This window comes from Typopeltis vanoorti, chromosome 23, assembly GCF_054136105.1.
Source record: "Typopeltis vanoorti isolate ZY-2024b chromosome 23, IOZ_Tvanoo_1.0, whole genome shotgun sequence".
NCBI lineage: Eukaryota > Metazoa > Arthropoda > Arachnida > Uropygi > Thelyphonidae > Typopeltis > Typopeltis vanoorti.
The window spans coordinates 47,472,873-47,493,486 of NC_143571.1; the positions used below are offsets into that span (position 1 = coordinate 47,472,873).

Sequence of the window (20,614 nt, forward strand, 5' to 3'; positions counted from 1 at the left end):
AAGAATGATGAGAATTAGCTGGAAAAACTCTAGTGGGTTGTTGAACAATTTGTGTTAAACCTGACAGCAGACAGTTCAGTTTTTCTTCCAGCTTGATTTATGAACTTGGAGAAGGGAAGCCAGTCTGAACTGCAGACACTGACATCTCAAAGATTATCTTACTGTTTGGAATAGACTGTATCTGATAGACTTTCAGAGATAAATATAATCAAATAGGGTGATAAAGTCATCAGAGTCAGGAGAGCTGTAGAGGCAGAAGATGAAAGCAACAAAGTGATGCAAGGAAATCTTGAGCCAAAGCAGATCATATAAAGGAGATTACAGATCAAATAACTTTTGATATATGATATCAGACCTGACAAATGCATAAGTCCTACTCTTTTTGTGAAAGGCATCATACATTATGTAATGCAGAATGTTTAGGTGAGATGTAGTCATAGAGGATGCCAGCTAAGGTTCATTGATGAGTAACATATTAGGTTTTGGTGTCTGTAAGTGATAATGCATGTCACTGATGTTGTAATTGATATCTCTGGATTGATAAAGTCAATCTGGGAGAGGATTTTTTTTTTTACTTAGAATTTTGTTATTTTGTTCGATTTTTTATTATATTTTTTTGTTTGGCACACCCCTCCCCTCAGGGAATGCCCGAGACTTCATTGGCCTCAACTCTTCCTCCTATAAGTTGCTATACTGTGATTCCCTCTAGGTATGACCTGGCAGAGTAAGCAGCAGCAAGATTATTCACTAGTTAATTGGGAAACCTCCCAAAGTGTTAGCAAAACGTTTGGTCCCTTGTGTGGAACCTGCTTTACTTCTGTACCCTAAAATGGACTGGCTCCCTAATTAAATAATTATGGTATGAAAAGAAACATTAGGACCACCACTCACACCATATAGGAAGGGAGGGATGGTTTGCTCTTTCCTTTCTTGTATTTCTAGTTATTAGTTTAGTACTTTTCTTATGTCCTGTTTTCCTTCACTCTTTCAACATATCTGAACCATCCAATTCTCATCTTGTTAGGTCAGTGATATTATTATTATTACAAAATCTCCATGAAGTCAACAAAATGATCTTGTGAAATCTCACTCAACAAAAACAATACATATATCACATTGAACTTAAATGCGTTTGCAAGCATTTGGAACTCATTCTGGCAATGCATACCACTCTCCACTTGAAAAATCTCACTTCTCAGAACTCTCTTCACCACACCTTTATATAACTTTCAAGAACAGCTTCTAATTCTTCCCCTCTTTTTACAGTTCCCTCTTGCTAATCTGGTAAAAAATGCCCTGACTAACTTAAACATCTCTATCATATCATTTCTTTTTCACCTGTACACCAAATTCTGCAATTTTCATTTTCTCCAACTCTCTCTATAACTAGCATCCCAGATTTCTGATATTGCCTTAATCGCTCTTCTTCACTCTAACCTTACAGGGAACATTCTACAAACCTCTTACCATCAGGTAACCTATAGATCTCTCCATCACTCCTTTATCACCCAAACAATCAAATCTATGTGCAGTAGTTCAATGTGGACTGACAAATGCTTTATACAGTGGCAACCATCTCCTTACCCTACTTGTCAGTGTTCTCTTCATTATAGTGGCAATGTGCTATTCAGTCTTTGAAATACTTTCAGTGTATCCTCTAAACTTCATTCAACTGTTGACCATCAGTCCCAGATCTCATATCTTATTTATATTCTCAAGCACGGTTTTATCAATTTACATTAAGAAGATTTCAAGACTTCTTAAATGAGTAAACATCAACATTACTCTTTACAACTCTCCTTAACTTTGCATTATCACAAAACAATGGAATATCCTCTGTCATTCATCCCACATGAAATATCCTTAACGAATAAGTAAAATAGTAAGACCAGGACCCTGTAGCACACCACTGGTTGCCTGCCTTTTCTAGAGCACTACCTTACTATACACGACTTGCTGATATTGTTCAGAGTGCCAGTCTCTAATCCATCTAACCAATCTGTCATCCCTGTCTTTCCCATCTTATACACAACCTGTCATGCAGAAAGTCTATCAAATGCCTTTAAAAAGTCTGAGAATATCACTATATATTGAATTCAATTCCAGCAGCATGTTAAAGGATCACTTTGAAGGATGAAAAAGATACTGGCAAAGAGGAGGTTATTTATGGAACCTCTGGGTTCCATAGAAAAACTTTCCCAACAAATTTGTCTAAACATTTCTCTCTACATTCCAAGGCATTTATCAAGTTCCTATTAGATATGCCACTCTGTTTTTTTGACCTTACACCAGACATACTCAAAGCCATTATGTCTATTATCATCTTCCACAACTACCCTTATCAGACAAATATGATTCCTCTGCAGTCATTAACAGTATGTTTCCCTCCACTTTTCTCTTTGCTATCCTCCCAGAAGATTTACTATCCATCTATTTCTATTCATACTTGTATATCATCCTCAATTAAGAAAGTTGCTTATGCTGTTTCCTTGAGCATTAACTCAATCAGTGTCAAATCAGTATCTTTGGTTCTTATATTCCTGGCATTAGTACTTGAACATAACAGTTCATGTAAAAATCCCATAAATCCTCTCATGTTATTATTCCCTTGCAGTGTCTCACCACTCCATAACTTTCCATTACTGTACTTTACTTTTATCAAGTAAAGTACAGACCATTCTTACTCACAAATAGAGTAGGAATGGTCACATCTGGACTATCTCATCTATGTATTTCTCTCTCTCTTTCTCTCTAATCATTCTTGCCTTCCTAGAAACAAATTCCTTTCTTTCAGCTACTCACTCCATGGAGAAACTCGCTCAACAAATTTGTCTAAACATTCATTCATCTCACTGTGCAATGCAGAAAACATGCCTTATGCATCTTTTAAGTACCATACCTCTAACAGCCAAATCACCATACAATCTTCAGTCATCCTTGGACAGCTATTTCACTATATTTAATTCATGTCAGTAAATTGAAAGTTGTTCAAATTTTCAGTTTCATCTTCTACACTTTTGTTATTATTTTTATTTAATGCTATATCATAAAATGACTAGATTATAGATACAAGATTTCCCATTAACAGATCTTTGCTGACTGTCATAAATAATGTCACCTACATCTTCCCAGTTCATTATACAAGCCCTTACTCAATTTTTAAAAAATCTTAGCAACCCAAAAAAAAAAAATGCAAACTGCCTATAGTTTTATTATGCTTCTGTTTTTCCACCATGTCTATGAAATGGCATTATCCTACTTCCTTTCAGTAGTGACTCTTCTAGTTAAAAGACTGTTATTGACCAAACCAACCAGGTCAATGGCACTATTATTTCTCTAGTACATTCCTTTCAAAAACAAGGTGAAAGCAGCAGCAGTGTGTAAGAAGAGCTCCAGATTCAGATAAGTTATTCTTAAAATAATTAATTGTATATGAGCGATTGTTTGAGTAAGAGCTGCTATAAAAGTTGTGTGCTACTAGTATTATTAGTGTGTGGGATATTTTGCTTAAACTTAATTACAAATTTGTTGTTTTTGGCCCTTAGAGTAGTAACTGGCAGAGGAATGATAGCGGCGGCTTTGTCAGTGCATGACTTTTGATTACATAGCTGGTTTGTGGACATTTAGGGCTGATGGACGAAGAGTATGTGTGAAGTGTGAGCTGAACTAGGATTTGATTAGTGCTAATATGAATTTGATTATGATAGAAAGCGTTAGTAGCGAGAATGTCACGGGAATAATGAGTGCTCATTCGAAAGAGAAGCATGGTGTGAAAGAAAAGCAAAAAATTGTTAAAAAATCATTGAAAAAGAAAACAAATGATTTGAAAACTATAATGGATGGTAAAAAGAATGAAAGCGAGGCAAATGTGGTGGAAGGCAATGAAATTGAGAGAATGAAAGAAACCAAAATAGCCTGATGAAAGGATCGAAAGTTGGAAAAATCAAAAGAATGAATGAATCCAGAAATAGCATGACACAAGGTTCGAAAGTGGGAAAAATGGAAAGAATGAATGAAGGCGAAAGGTGGACGCATGGAACGAAAGTACAGAAACTCAAAAGCATAAATGAGAGTGAAAGTGTGAAGTGGGAATCGAAAGTTTGAAAATTAGAAAGATCGAATGATAGAGAGAATATGATGCGAGATTTGAAAGTTGAATTGGGTTGGATGAGGCAAGAGATGAAATGGATGCAGAGTGAAATTAAGAAAATTCGGGTGAAAGCGATTAAAACAAATCAAGTAGGTACGAAAGAGTTAATGAAAGATGAGCGAGTGGTGTTGTATGGTGATGCCATTATTAAAGGTGTGCTGGATGAGAGGATGCACAAGGTATGTTTTCCAGGTGGTAAAATGAGTAGAGAGATTGAGGCATTGGATATGAGGAGGGAGTGAGCAAAGGAGTTGATGGTATTAATAGGTACGAATGACTTGACAGAAGACAAAGAGTATATCAGAATGGATATCAGGAGGCTGCTTAGACAGATAAACAAGAATAGTATGACAGGAAGGGTAGTACCATTTGTTAATGTGTGGAATGAGTTTGAAGGACAAAGTGAACTGTATGGGAGCAATGGACTGCATTTGAGTGGTTATGGTGTGAGTCACTTGGAGAGACTTTTGCTGGAAGATAGAGAAGTGAGTATAGAGAATGAATCAGATCAAGTGGGAAGCGATGTGGAAGAGCAGGAGAGATTGAAGAGGTGCTTATGAATGAGGAAATAAGTGGAATGAGTATGGAATATGAGAGAATGGGTGTGCAAGATGAACAGGGAAATGGGGAGGCTCAGGTAGGACAGGGGTAAACAGCATGAGAAAGGTGGATGCTCCAAGAGGATGTGAGAGCATGTGTAGACAGGAAAGGAATGGGAAGCGGGTTCTAAAATGAATAAGCAGAAAGGGAAATGGCCCCAGTTGAGCATGGAGAGATCACATCAAACGAGTGATATCGTGGAATTAGCTGTAGATCCAGGAATGCGCTGTTGTGTTTATATACAAATGCTAGAAGTGTAAGAAACAAGGCAGATGAAATGGTTGCACTAATTGAGTCTGTTCACCCAAAAATTGTTGGAATAAGTGAGACATGGTTAGATGAGGACAAAATCCTGACGGGAATAGAGATGGAAGGGGATGATGTGTTTTGTGAGGATAGAATTGGCAAAAGGGGAGGAGGAGTGCTATTGATGATAGAGAAAGAGTTATGTCCATACAAAGTAGAGATGCAAAAAGGAAAATAGTGCCAGTGGTTTTGAGGCAGTATGGTGTGAGATAGAGGTGAATGGAATGAAATACTTGGTTGGATGTTGTTATAGACCAGGAAATGTGGATAGTAGTGACTATGAAATGTATAATCAAATTAGCCAAGCAAATAAGAAAAGAGTGATCATTATGGGCGATTTTAATTATGGCAATATAGACTGGAATGATGAGATAGCAACTGGAAGTAAAGAAAATGATCACTCTTTTCTTTGCCCTCTGTTACATACTTTTTGAGGGATAACTACCTCAGAAAGTATGTAACAGAGGGCACACGAGGATTGAGGGTCTTGGATTTGGTCATCTCATCAGAGGATGTAATTATAAATGAAGTGTCAAATCACCCACCAATTGGTGAGAGTGACCATGAGGTGATTACCTGGGTGGTTGCCAGCAGTGTGAAGACTTCTATAAGAAAAGGGTATATGTGGAACTACAGAGGGGGGTGATGATTATGAAGAGCTCAGGAGACAGCTTGCAGGTGTAGCATGGAATAAGGAGTTAGCTGGAAAAGAGATCAATATAGCTTGGGGGATTTTCAAAAACTATCTATTAGATGCAGTGTCTAAATGTATTCCAAGGGTGAGTAGGTTAAATAAGGTAGGTGTGAAATGGATGAATAAAGAAATTAAGCCTGCGAGACAGAGAAAAAGGCATTATGAAGGCAGCATAAGAGAAGTGGAAATAATCAATTCCATAAGGACTACAACGACCAGGCAAGGCGTGTGACTTGGTTGGTGAGGGTAGCTAAAGAGAGGTATGAATAGCAGTTAGCTAATGAAGCCAAAAAGAATCCTACAGAGTTCTTTCGATATGTAGCCAGCAAAAGAAAGAATGATTATGGAAGGATGATATTGATTGGAGAAAATGGTATAATGACAGCTGTTGCAGAATGTGTGGTGGTGATACTTAATGAGCAGTTCATAAAGGTCTTTCAGTCTTGTGAATATAATTTCATGGAGAGATTGAGAGCAGTCGATGATGGGGAAGAGAGACTAACTGTAAGTGAGCAAGAGGTGTATGAGGAGTTGAGCAAACTAGATGTAAATAAGGCTGTGGGACTTGATAATATATCACCACATATTCTGAAGGAATGTGCCAGGGAGTTGACACCTGCCTTGACATATTTTTTTAATACGAGTCTTGCACTGGGTCAAGTTCCTAAGGAGTGGAAGGAGGGCAAGATTGTGCCCTTCATAAAGGAGGTGATAGAACTCAAGCATCAAACTATAGGGCTATCTATGTATTAGGTGTTGTAGTTGTTGGAGAGGCTTGTGAGAACTAGGATCCAGAATTGGGTTGACAACAATGGTATTATCTTTAATGTACAGCATGGATTTGCTAAAGGGGAGGTCATGTTTTAGTAATCTACTTACTTATTACAATAAGGTGACTGCTTCCATGGACAGAGGAGAAGGATACACAGTAATATACTTGGATTTTGCAAAGGCTTTTGATAGATTATGCATGATAAGTTTATAGTCAAACTAGAGTGGAGGGGGTTGGATATTAGATTGGTGCATTGGATTGGAGACTGGCTATCTGATAGGTATGAACAAGTTGTGTATGGGAGAGCCATATTCAGGAAAAGGAAAGTTACTAGTGGTATGCCTCAGGGGTCTGTTTTAGGGCCATTGCAGTTTAACTGGTATATTATTGATATTGGTGAAAATTTGGATGGAGATGTTCAGTTGTTTGCAGATGATGCAAAGTTGGGATGAACCATGAAGTGTAGAGAAGATGTTGTGGCCTTACAAGAAGACTTGAATAAATTGAGTGATTGGGGATGTGAGTTCAATGTTTCAAAGTGTAAGGTTTTAAATTTGGTAAACCAAAATGGGATGCAGAATTTATGCTTGTTGAGGATATATTGTCGGAGGTGGAGGAAATAAGAGATCTGGGTGATAGTGGATAAGGATCTGAAATTTAGGGGACACATAGCCAAAATTGTGAAGACAACACAAAGGCTTCTGTAAATAATGCAGAGGACACTGACTTGTAGAAGTAGGGAGATTCTTGTTCCAGTGTATAAAGCTTTGATTAGGCCACACATGGACTATTGTGCCCAGATTTGGTCACATGGTTTTCTGAAGGATGAAGAGATGTTGGAAAGGGTCCAGAGGCAATTGAAAACTGTATAAAGAGGGTGTGAATAGGGGAATGAGAAGCAGGTTTTTTTTCATGCAGAGTTGTGAATGCCTTGCCTGAGAGTGTGGTGTCTGTAGAGAATTTGAGTGTGTTTTAAGCACGGTGATAATATGATAAAAGGACCTCCTAGATGAGTCTTTGACTCCATGGGGTCTTGGGTAATAATAATAATCTCATCCGTTCCTACCATTTTGTTGAAATCCAGAGTACTTAATATTCTAAATACACCTCTTTCATTGACTCCCACCCCCAAACCTGTTCTCAAACTCTCTAATAATACAACCTATTTCATCAGAATGTAATACCAAGATAAAATTATCATTAAAATACAAATACATGGCTGTTCCTATTTCTTTCTTACAGTTTCCTACTGACCACATAGTAAATTAACTTATTTTGCGAATTTTCTGATGATAGTCTTATTTTTCTCTCATATTTTACTTTCTCTTTTCTTACTACTGGTCACTTTTCTAGCCTGGGATTATATTCCTCATGAAACTTCTCTACACATCTCTCTTTATTACTTTCTCATAACCTTTTTTTTTTCTTTACTTCTCCTGTATGATTTTTAGTCACCCATTTCATCCAAATCTGGTGTTAAAAAGATTTCTAAACTAATTTCTATGATCTGCCAATCTTTCTTCCTGCAGTGCTCCCATTCATCACCTACCTTTCACTTTAAGACCATCTATCTTCTCACTCCTCCCTAATCAAGACCACATGATAGTTTTATCCTGCAATTCTGCCATCTAATCAAAAACTCTTGATTCTCCCATTCTCTCCTCTCTCTCTCTCTCCCATTTCTACCTAATATAATTGTTCTGCTGAATTCCCAAAATTTAATTTCCTTGTTATTGTATTTTGTTTCCTGTGCAATCCGTATCATATTTTCATCACCTACAAAACATTTCCCACTAATCACCTTCTGTGTTTCTCAACTTATAGCTATGTCCAACTAGATCTCAAGTCCTAGCCACCTTTTCTTTACTTTACACTCTCAAAGCGTAAAGATGACATATGTTTATATTATACCTCCCCCCCCCCAATTATTTTTTCCACCTGTCTTTCTAAAATATTCTGTACTTTCAATTTTTGTTTCTCCAGAACATCATCTTCTGTCAACCATGTTTAAATGATGCTAATAAACCTTGTACAAACTGAATCTATCAAAGCTGCAAATTCAACTCATTTCCTTTATTTCAGATACTCCTGGCATTCATATATGGAAACAGCAGCATTACCAGAATTCCTATTTGCCTCATACCAGTGACTACTCTCTCTCTCTCTCTAGTTTTCACTTTGTTCTGTATATCACACTATACAAAATCCCATCATCCACCAGTATTCTTATTAGCTCCGTATTTACTTTCCTGGTTTCCACTTAGCTTTGTGTCATACCATACAATCTCCCATCACTCAGGCCATCTCTCCACCCTGCTAACCTGAACCTGATTTCCCTGCCTCTCACATTCTCACGGAACGGTAACCTCCAGAACACAACAGTAATGTCTGCATCTTTCCTTATTCAGATGTTAAACGTGCTTCTAATATCCATATATTTTAAATCTCTCTCTTTCTACACATTCTTGTTATCATTTCATTCATTCATCACCACTTGTCTCATTAATTCTTATTAATTGGATTATGCAGTAGGCTGTTAATAGCATAGTGAGATGATGGGGTTATGTAGCTGATAGTAGTTCATGTAGTCTGTGTAATGTAGAGTAGTCTCCTCAGTGAGTCCTTTCACTCCAGGAGGTGTCATGTAATAATAATAATAATACTTTCCAATGTTAGATTAAGGTGATACACTCACTCTTCTGTTCTCCCTTCCTTCCATCTCTTCTGACACTCAATCTCTAACAATTATTGTACTTGACATTAGCATTGCTCCTGATAAATCTTTCCAATTTTTCATCATCAGAAAACAACTAAATATCTCTTGTCAGTATTATTAACAACTTGCTGTCATATTTTAAACAACTAATCACCTATCCATCTGATTAACCTGTTATCTCTCTGTCTCCTGTTTTACAAACCATTGCTGACCATTTGTAGATAATCCTGTGACTATCAGTCCAATCCTGGGTTGTGTGTTAATAACTAGTAAGTAAACAAATTATACTTGATGATATGTAAATAGGTGAAAGAAGATTATCAGATATAAACTAGAGAATATTTCATAGAATAGGAGGGAGAATGGAGTGAAGAAATAGAAAAGAACAAAAGAACAAAATTATATACAGGTGTAAGGAGTATGGAAAGAGAAGTTCACTTGTTACATAGAGAATAATAATTGAGTTGAATGTGTTGCCAGAAAACATTGTGAGTGAATGAATGTAAGTTGCATTAACCACAGTTATTAACCCACCATACTTCCATAATAAATCTGATTGTGATGATGTTGATATAATCATGAAATTTTTTAAAAAATATTTTTCAATATAATATAATGTCCAATATAATTTCAGGTTCCATGAAGGTGCAGTCCTGGTGTTATTTATTACTCTTGCTCTACTATGGTTCTTTAGAGATCCTGAATTTATGACAGGATGGGCGCTTATTATACCAGTTTCAACGTAAGGAATATCTAAAAATAATATTTGATGCTAAAGTCTTTTCAAAATTATGGTTGTAATTAAGTTTTTTTCCACTTGATTATACTATAAATTAAAGATGCCAAGAAATTATATTCTTAGTTTGGTTGTCATGGCATGGCCTGGTTGTCTGAGTGGTCAGCGTATCTGCTCTCCAGCCAAAAGGCTGTGGGTTCGAATCCTGCTATGGGTACTCATGGATGTTTATGATTATCTGTGAAAATACTAGTGATGATGTTGGGCGGTAGATGCCATTGTTGGAGATGATGATGATAGTTGTGGTTCGTTGTAGTTGGTGGATTCAGTGATGGAGAAAGAGTTGTAGAGTAGGTGCCCTCCCTCAATGAGTCTTTGGACTCCCTGGAGGTGTTATTTAATAATAATAATAAAAAAATAATAATAATAACATTGCACATCCTTTCACTCCCAACTTATTTTTCCTTTGAACACTATGGATACATTCAGATACCACCTCTTTTAAGCACTTTTTCAAAGATTCCCATGCATTGCTGACAAAAGACCTAAGTTGATCATAATTGCCAGCTTTGCAGTTCAACATGTAACCTTTTCTAATTGCAGCATCAATACAATTAGATACTTCCCAAGGAAGCACAACATGATCACTGTCACCAACTGGTGGTGGTAAAATAGTCATATTCTTAACAGAGACCCCCCCCCCTTCTGATGCTATGAGCAAATCTAACACTCTTTGACCTTGAGTTCTTGCTTTCTTTCACATGCTGCTTGGGAAAGTTGTTCTGCAACAATTCACTAAATTCCTCTTCTTTCTTATCATGAGATTTCTCATCTACCCCAATCAATGTTTGGAAAATTAAAGTCACCCATAATGTTCACTCATTTGGTACCCATAAGACTAAATTGGCGATGCATTTCTTCATCCCCTGCAAATGAGCTGCCAAATCTAGCAACACCCCATCATAAATTTCATTTTGTTAGCCTCCACTTCACACCAGATAGACCCAAACTCACTGATGCATGGGACATTGTTACATCATTGTTTTCTTGTGTTTCTACCCTAACTGGACTTAAGTCATCTGACATCATTAGTAGTATTCCACCTCCTCTCCTATCTCTTCTGTCATTCCTAAAAATAGTATACTCATTACACTCGGTCAAAGTTACCATATCTGATTCTGATAGCCAGTTTTCATTAATGCCAACAATCTTAGGCCACATCATATTCAATAAAGCAATGAACTCAACCCCTTTGTTTCTGTTGCTCCTGGCATTTGTGTATAGATCTAGTAAATTACCACCTAGCCTATTCTTATAATTAAATATGCAATCTATTTGGCCTTGTTGTTAGAACTTTCTCTTTTCCCTCCCCAGACATACTTAAAAGCTCCAAACCCAAAACATATTTTTCCACCCCTTTGCCACATACATAACCATATTTGAAGACATTCGTATTTTTATCATATTTGCATACCATAACTGAAGTTTCACATGCATTTTCCCCATTCCTCTCTTGATCTAGTTTCCCTAACTTCTCATACCAAGAAGTAATTTTTTCAGGCTCCTGATGCCAGCAGGCCATCCCTCTCATACAAGTCTTTTCTGCCATCAAACACGCTCTACACATCTAAAAACTCATATCCATTTCTTCTACACAGCCTTTGCATGAAATCATTTGCAATCATTGCCCTCCTTATTAACTCAGTGCTATCATATCTGGATAGCAAACCTACAACTTTTACTCTCTAACATTTCTTTTATGCTTCTTCCAACAGACCTTTCATATCTTCTCTCATACTATATTTGTTGCTACTTAAATTATTAGTATTCACCAGAACTACCATCTGGTTTAATTTTCTTTTTTGTTTTTCAGTTATGTTAGTCGTATTTTTAATTTTCGCCCCTGGGAAACTAGCAGTGGTGACTCCCTTGGCAAGTGCAAATTTTAAGATTAAATCACCACAACGTATCACCTCTTTTTTCTTAGATTTTAACTGACTTACCGCTCATCAACAATCTACCCAGACTCACATTACTGCTCTTACTCAGATGCAGAACATCTATAGCAAACACCTCTCTACTATCTTCAAATTTATCCAATACAGCCACAAACTCAAGTCCTCTTTTCCTGCATATCCTGGCTAACATGCCATTTATAATTCTTGCTCTTCTCCTCAGCTCTCTACTATCGTATATCTTGTACACATTCACACTCCCTCTTCCTAAGAAATATCAACCAAGTGTATGTAACATGGTGCACAGTGGTACTGTTACTTTGGATGAAGAGTTAGAAGTGCATGAAAATGAGGTTGAAGAGCTGTTGCATAACCTGGATAAGAATTTGTTAATAAGAACAGATGGAATATCAGCCCACTTGTTAAAGGAATGTTGGGTTAAATTGGCTAGGCCTTTCACATGTTTGTATAAATTGAGTCTCAGCACAGGAATGGAAGGAATGTACTGTCCGACCACAGATGCCAGATTGCCAAGAAGAGTCAATTCATGTTGGGGGGGGGGGGGAGTAAGGCAATGTAGGAATTCATCATCAACATGTGAAATCACATGCTTTAAACATAAAATTTATACATGTAGATGATGAGGATTGCGGTTAATGGAGTGGTGGAGATGGAGAGTTGTGGAGCAGGTGCCCTCCTTCAATGAGTCTTTGGACTCCCAGGAGGTGTTATGTAATAATAATAATAAATTTTCCAACTGTTGTAACAAGCAAAATAGTTACCACTTTAAAGAGTGACTGAGACTATGGAGAGGAGAGAACATGCAAATCATTTATTTCTACCAGCACTCTCAATTCCTTTGCATGTTCTCTCCTCTCCACAGTCTCAGTCACTCTTCCTGTCATTGCTCCTCTATAACAGACTTTTGCCACATGCTCCATTTTCACATCTTTCACGATAATCCCAATACAGCAGTACACTACTTTCCATCATTCCACTGCAGTCCTTCATCTTTGCCTCATCCACCATTGGTATATTCCTTCCTACACCTCCAATTACCAATCTCTTCTCTAAATGTCCTTTCTCACTCTGCACTCTGTTCATTCCTTGCTCTTACTAATTCTTTTCTAACATTCTCACTCATGTTCATATCTTCCATGCTAGGCTTCCTTACCATTCTTCCTGCACTCTTCTACTATTCTTCCACCATTTTTCACATCTTCCTCTGTCTTACTACTCTCTGCCTTGTCATTTCATTCATCACATTTGGTATGCCTGACTTTTGCTACACTCATATCACTTATCTCATTCATGCCACCATCAATTGCTTTTTACATCAGATCACTCACTCACTCACTTTTTCATAACTTTCTTACCACTCACTCACAGCTCTTTCATGGTATCGCTCTTCAATATAAGATGAGCACTCATTCTTCTCTTTACATGCATGCTTCTGTAACTCTCAGTCACCAATACATCACTGCCCATCAACTCTGCATTCACTTTGCACTTCACACACACACACACACACACACACACACACACACACACACACACACACACACACACACACACACACACACATACCCACACTCTCCTTCCATCTGCCTTAAAAATGTATAACTTGTACACATAATCCAGTGAATACATGTAACACACCTCACATTTCACAAAACGACTAAAATCAAAATGTAACTCATGAGGGAGGTTCTAAAACTATAGTAGCAAATTATAGACCAATCAGTATTTCAGACATGGTGGTAAAAGTATTCAAAAAATTGGTAAAAAAGAGAATTCTAGAATGGCTAGATAAAAATATGATACTGTATGAGGATCAACATGGCTTTGTTAAGGGTCTGGCATGCCTTAATAATTTACTAACTTTTTATAATAGAGTAACAGCTGAGTTGGATAAAGGAAATGGCTACACGATGATTTTGCTGGATTTTGCAAAGGCAGTTGACAGAATACATAGAACACTGTTATGCAAATTAGAACAAATGGGGGATGGATATAGCACTTTTTAAGTGGATGAGAGGGTGACTGCTGGAAAGATATCAAAAAAGTGGTATATGGAGGAGCAGAATCAAGCCAAAAGCAGGTGACTTGGTGTGCCACAAGGTTCAGTGCTGGGACCATTGCTGTTTAATTTGTACATAAATGATTAGAAAATAACCTGAAAGGAAATATTCAGTTGTTTGCTGATGATGCAAAATTAGGTGGAGTAATAGTTAATCAAAGCCATGTGAAGAGCATTAAACAGGAAGATTTAAATAGGCTGTCAGTATGGGCAAAAGTCAATTTGTGTCAGTTTAATGTCAGGGTGCTTAAGGGCCAAAGCTGTATAACTGAGAGGAGACTTCCACATAGCCTTTAAAGGAATGTGGAGAACCGACCAGGGCTTCTGACTTAATGTCAAATCCTCACCTTCTCGTGGTGCGCCCTGTTGGGTATCTACCTGGATACTGAACGGACGAGGATGGGCTGGGATTCAACTGACAAAATTGTATTCTTATTGGCTTAAACCAAAATAATGGTTAAACAAGGTCACCTGGTTAAACATGGCCCCCGTTGTTTGTTTTTGCCAGGGAACCAGGGCAAACAGCGAAAAGTCAGCAACTGGAACAAATCTGAAAACACACCACAACTTAACATCACCAGAGTTAAAGATCGGTACTGTCAACATAAGAAGCCTGAATGACAAAGAAATGGAGCTAGTTGAGGAATTAGATAAGTACCAGATTGACATAATAGGGGTGACTAAAACAAAAAAGACAAAAACTGGTGAGATCTTTCTGAGCAATAAATACAAAATGTTATATTCAGGCAATGACAATCAAGGAAAAGAAGGAGTAGCCATAGTATTCAACACTAAATACAAGGCTAATCTTCTTGAATGGCAGTCAGTCTCAAGTAGAGTGATGTGGGCAGATATCAGAATGGGGAACTGGACAAGACATATTTGTGCCTATGGTCCCACAGAAGGTTCTACTAAGATAAAAGTGGAGGAATTTTTTGAGGCTTTAGAGAAAGCAACTGACACAATGCAAAAGGAAAAGTTGGTCCTTCCTAGTTGGAGATCTAAATAGCAGAGTAGGAAATGATTGTCAGACATACAAAAATATTTTGGAAAAATTTCGAGAAAAGAGTGAAGCTAATAATAATGGCAAATACCTGTTGGATTTCTGCTCAGGACATGGAATGGTTATTACTAACACCATGTTCCAACATAAAAATATGCACAAATTCACATGGAGAGAAGAGGCAAGGAATAAGAGAAGTCTTATTGACTATGTTATTGTTGATAGTGATGTTTTCTCCCTGGTGCAGGACACCAGAGTGTACAGAGGATTTGAAATCGGAAGTGATCACTATTTAGTCTTGAGCAGAATAAAAATGAATTTCGTTTTGAAAAGAAAAACATGTAAGAAAGTTTTAAAGCAAATAAAAGTCGAGCAGCTCTCAAATGTGAACTGTAGACTAAAATACATAAAGATTATTGAAGAAAAAATGAAAGATAGTGATGAAAAGTAGTCGATAGTGATATTTTCTCCCTGGTGCAGGACACCAGAGTGTACAGAGGATATGAAATTGGAAGTGATCACTATTTAGTCTTGAGCAGGATAAAATTGAATTTCATATTGAAAAGAATAACATGTAAGAAAGTTTTAAAGCGAATAAAAGTTGAGCAGCTCTCAGATGTGAACTGTAGACCAAAATACACAAAGATTATCGAAGAAAAAATGAAAGAGTTTGAGATCAGGAACCAAACCTTGGAGATTGAGTTGCAAGCCTTGAAAAAAACCCTGATTGATTCAGCCAGAGAGGCATGTGGTGAGGTTGTCTGCAAGGATAGAAAAATCAGAACTTCATGGTGGACACAGGAAGTTAAAGAGGAAGTGAAGAAAAAGAAGAAAGCATATCAAAAGTTCCTAGCAAATAAGTCTGCTTGTGCTCTTAAAGAATACAGAGACAAATGTAAGAAAGCTAAACACTATGTAAAACTAGCTAAACTAAAGTCATGGGAGGACTTTGGCAAGAACATAGAAAATAAATATCAAGAAGTGGCAAAATATTCTGGAGGGTGTTGAAAAAGATTAGAAATGGACTTACAGATAATATATGTGACATGAAAATGGGAGAAAAAGATATCCTTGAAGTATGGAGTAATTACTTCAAAAAATTGCTAAATGAAACAAGCAGTGATAGCACAGTGGTTAAAAACACTCAACAGGCATACAGTCAGGAATACATATCCATACTTGAAGTAGAAAAAGCTATCAAAGGCTTGAAATATGGAAAGGCAGCAGTAGTAGATGATATTCGACCAGAAATACTGAAGTATGTTGGTATAAAAGTCTTACAGTGGCTGCACTGTTCAGAAGTCCTGGACAGAGGAACAAATTCCCGTTGATTGGAGTAGAGCTCTCATAGTACCCATATATAAAAAGGGAAATAAAACTGAATGTGAGAATTACAGAGGTATTTCCCTACTGAGTGTGCCTGGTAAGATTTATGTAAGTATACTTGAGAAACGGTTGAGAAGAATTGTGGAAGAAAATCTTGGTGAAGAACAAGCTGGATTCAGGCCAAATAGATGCTGTCAGGATCAGATCTTCACTTTACAACAAATAGTTGAAAAATCATGGGAATATAACAAAGATCTGTATTTAAGTTTTGTTGATCTAGAAAAGGCAAATGACAAGGTGCCAAGGGAGAAGCTATTCAATACACTACAGTTTTATGGTGTCAATGGGGCATCGTATCAAGCAGTACTTAGTCTTTATTTGAGTTGTAAGTCAGCAGTTAGAATTGAAGGAAGTACAGGAAGATGGTTTAATGTTAAATCTAGTGTCAGACAAGGATGCACATTATCCCCTCTATTATTCATTATCTATATGGATCACATTATGAAGGAAAGTGGTATTAAACCTGATATCAAAATGGGAGATGTTAATGTCAGCTCATTGCTTTATGCGAGTGATGTTATACTTCTAAATAAATCCACTACAAGTCTGCAAGATTCTCTGACTAAATTGAATAGCTGTTTGTAATAGATATGGTATGAAGGTCAGCAATAAAAAGACAAAGACAATGAAAATAAGCAGAATCATTGAAAATGTCAACTGTGTTGTGAATGGAGAACCTGTGGAACAAGTAAAACATTTCAGCTACTTAGGCATGATTTTTAGTGAAGATGGTAAATTAAATCTGGAAATAGATAACAGAATCAACAAATCTGGTATGGTAGGAAGTCAATTGAATAAATTCATATGGAATAAGAGAGAAATTAGTCAGAACACTAAATTAGCTGTGTACAAGACTGTGTTCAAACCAGTTTTAACTTATGGATCTGAGAGCTGGGTCAGAAGCAAAACACTTGACCAAAGACTAGAGACAGCAGATATGAGAGTCCTGAGAAAGATTAGAGGCTTGAACAGATGGCATGAATGGCAATATCATATTAAAAACGAGGATATTAGGAAAGAACTTGACATTGTCAGCATCAGGAATGTGTTAGCAGAACTAATCTCAGGTGGTATGTTCACTTAAACAGAATGGACGAGGAAAGATTAGCAAAACAAGTGTTCTCTACCAAGTTGGCAGAAAAATGCCCCAGAGGAAGGCCAAGATATAGGTGGATTGATACAGTACAAAGTGCCTTAGACGATAGAAATATAAGATCTGATAATGTTGGAGTCTTGATAAGTAACAGGCTGATTTGCTGGAAAATTGTAGATAGGAAGTTAGTAATGATGTAAATTTTTCGGTTAGTACTATCATATCCTGTACATGGCAGGAATTTGATGATAATGTCGAGAAATGTAAAGTTATCCATTTGGGATAAATAGATTACAAGCTGTTTATCACATTGATGGCACTGTACTCCAGGAAATAGACGAAGCTAGAGATTTATGGGTGGTGGTAGACAGAGAGTTAAAGTTTAGAGGACGTATTGCTAAGGTAGCACATAAGATTACTTGGCTAGTGAAGAACTCATTAACATGTAGAGATAAGGAAGTTGTAATTCCTCTTTATGAGGTCTTGATATGCCCACATCTAGATTACTGTGCTCATAGTGGAAGAAGTGGAGAGGATTCAGAGATGAGTGGTTAATGATGGTGAGTGTCCTGTGGAATGTGCCCTATGAGGACAGATTGAAGGTATGTCGATTGCAGAAGTTGGTTGATAGGAGAAAAAGAGGGGATATGATAGAAACATTTAAGCTATGTAAAGGATTTTATAGGATAGATGCAGGGGAAATGTTTCAGCATTTGGCTAGGGATCATCTCTGGTATTTGAATAAAGGTATGATCAGTAGGAGTGTGAGGACTGGATTTTTTTGCTTGGAGAGTTGTGAATAAGTGGAATGGGTTGCCAGAGTCTGTTGTGAGAGTTTTGTCAGTTAATGGGATCAAGGAGAGGTATGATAGATTGTGTGGATAGATTGGGTCTCCTGTGATGAGTCTTGGGACTCCATTGAGGTGCCCGTATAATAATAATAATAATAATAATAATAATAAGCCAGCTAACCCAACATCAGTTGAAAAATAAATCTTCTGCATTTTCCTAGCCAGGATGTTATCACTGCTGGTTGTGCTACACAGGAACCTCTTTGCATGATATGAAAAATTATATTTCACAAGACATTCTTGTCAGCTAAATTACAAATTACGGTCATTAAAACAGCCTTATTAATGATGATGATCCTATACCTACTTGAAAAGTAGGAGTGGGATGGTTTAATTAATTAGAATTATTGGAGTGTATTTTCTGTTTTTACTATCTTTCTGCTACTCTTTCTAATCCATTGAGTACTTTAAAAATGTCTGTGTTTCAAATATATATACTGTCTATAATACTTTCTTCATATTTCATATATAGCATTATTTCTGATGCAACTGCTACTCTGGCAGTAGCTGTTTTGCTTTTTGTTATCCCTGCAAAACCTAAGGAAGGAGGAAAAAGTCCCACATTACTTGAATGGAAAGTTGCTGAGCAGAAGATGCCCTGGGGAGTCCTCATTTTGCTTGGTGGAGGATTTTCACTTGCAGAAGGTGCCAAGGTTAAATCTTATTTTACTAACATCATATGCATTAATAAAAATAGTTATATAATGCAAATAATTGTGTAATAATGAATTTTTTTATGTCTCCTGCTATTTACTCTTTTAGCTTGACTACTAAAAATTAAAGCATACTGCTTCTGAAAAGTTAAAAATGTAAAAAGGGCTGCATCTTTCATAAACATATAAATTTAATTTTTAATTTTGTTTTTAGCATTTTTACACAGGCACACATGTATCATGCACATAAATTATACACGGTGAGTCTAAACCAGCTTTCAAAGGACATAGAAAATTATTGAGGTGGTGTACAGATAATTACAAACCATAATAATATAATCAAAAGCAATTTAACAGGTCATTTAAAGGTCAAAGCCAGATAACTGGGAGGAGACTTCCACATGGCGTTTAACATCTTCCCCCCCCAACCGCCCATGACATCTATAGATATCCAGCTAAATCTGGATATTATTCTGTAACATGCATTGAATAACATGGATAAGAAGTGCAGTTTGGTCTCACTGAGGTTAAACAATGTGAGAACAAACTGGGACTTCTGACCTAATGACTAGTTCTCAGTTTCAGGTGGTGCACATTGTTAGCATGTATCTACCTAGATAGTGAGTAAATGAGGATGGGCTCACAATTTGTGATTTAGCCAACCAAATTATATTAAATCAAACTAGACTGATTTAAGCCAGTATAGAAAATGATGATACAACATGAAGGAACTTCACAGTAGTTGGGGTGCTCCTGGTTAAACAAGGTCTCCCCTCTGTTTTCATCAGGGAACCAGGTTGAACAGTAAAAAAGTCAGCTACTGAAATAAAGTCCAAATCACCATCTGCAAAATTGAAGATTGCATCAGTGAAAAAGAAGTGATACTGCAGAAGAACTAGAGAAGTACCAGATTGGCATAACTGGTGTTACTAAAAAAAAAAAAAAAGACAAAAACAGATGAGATTCTTCTAAATAACTTTTACTATAGTATTGAACAGAGTGATGTGGGCAAACTTCAGAATAGGGAAATGGACAATGAGACTTATTTTTGTTGCTTTTTTATTTTTGTTTATTGTTATACACCTGATGCTGCTCCAAAAGAAGACAACCAAAATCATTCTACAAAGGTATGTCCAAACTTATTCTTTCCTTATGTTCTTCTTCGTGTATCTATGTCTTTAAAATATCAGTGATGCGCTAAAAAAATTGAGTAAAAAGCCAATGGCATCATAAAAGGGATACTCCTAGAGAAAAATAGGCAAAATAGCCATAAAAATTAATATTAATTTGGAGGAGTAGCATGGAAAATTTTCCAGAAATAGTATCTATAATCTTTTATTTTTGTATTTTTTAAAAAAAATTACATAGTTCAGAAATTCTGCTCTTCAAACATGGACTTTTTCAAACCACGTCAGTCCTTCAAGGACAGTGCCATTACACCAGGCAATGAAATTCATCTTTTACTTAAAGACATTGCTCACAGTGGGATTCGAATCCATAGCCTGTCGGTTGAGGAAGAGGTTAACCACTTGGTCAACCAGGTCAGCAAATATCTGTGTTTGTTACTTTCTTCTTATTATTTATGAATTTTTTTCAGCTGGTTCCCAACTATACTATTT

General features: G+C 36.8%; 1 protein-coding gene across 1 annotated transcript in view; it reads left to right on the forward strand.

Annotated features, from left to right (window-relative positions):
- LOC150093820 (Na(+)/citrate cotransporter-like) overlaps positions 1-20,614 on the forward strand; it is a 221,918-nt gene that overhangs the window by 136,827 nt on the left and 64,477 nt on the right. Inside the window, exons 9-10 of the mRNA XM_090412651.1 lie at positions 9,873-9,980; positions 18,815-18,995. Of these exons, the coding sequence (XP_090268777.1) occupies positions 9,873-9,980; positions 18,815-18,995 (289 nt within the window). The remainder of the gene's footprint in view (positions 1-9,872; positions 9,981-18,814; positions 18,996-20,614) is intronic.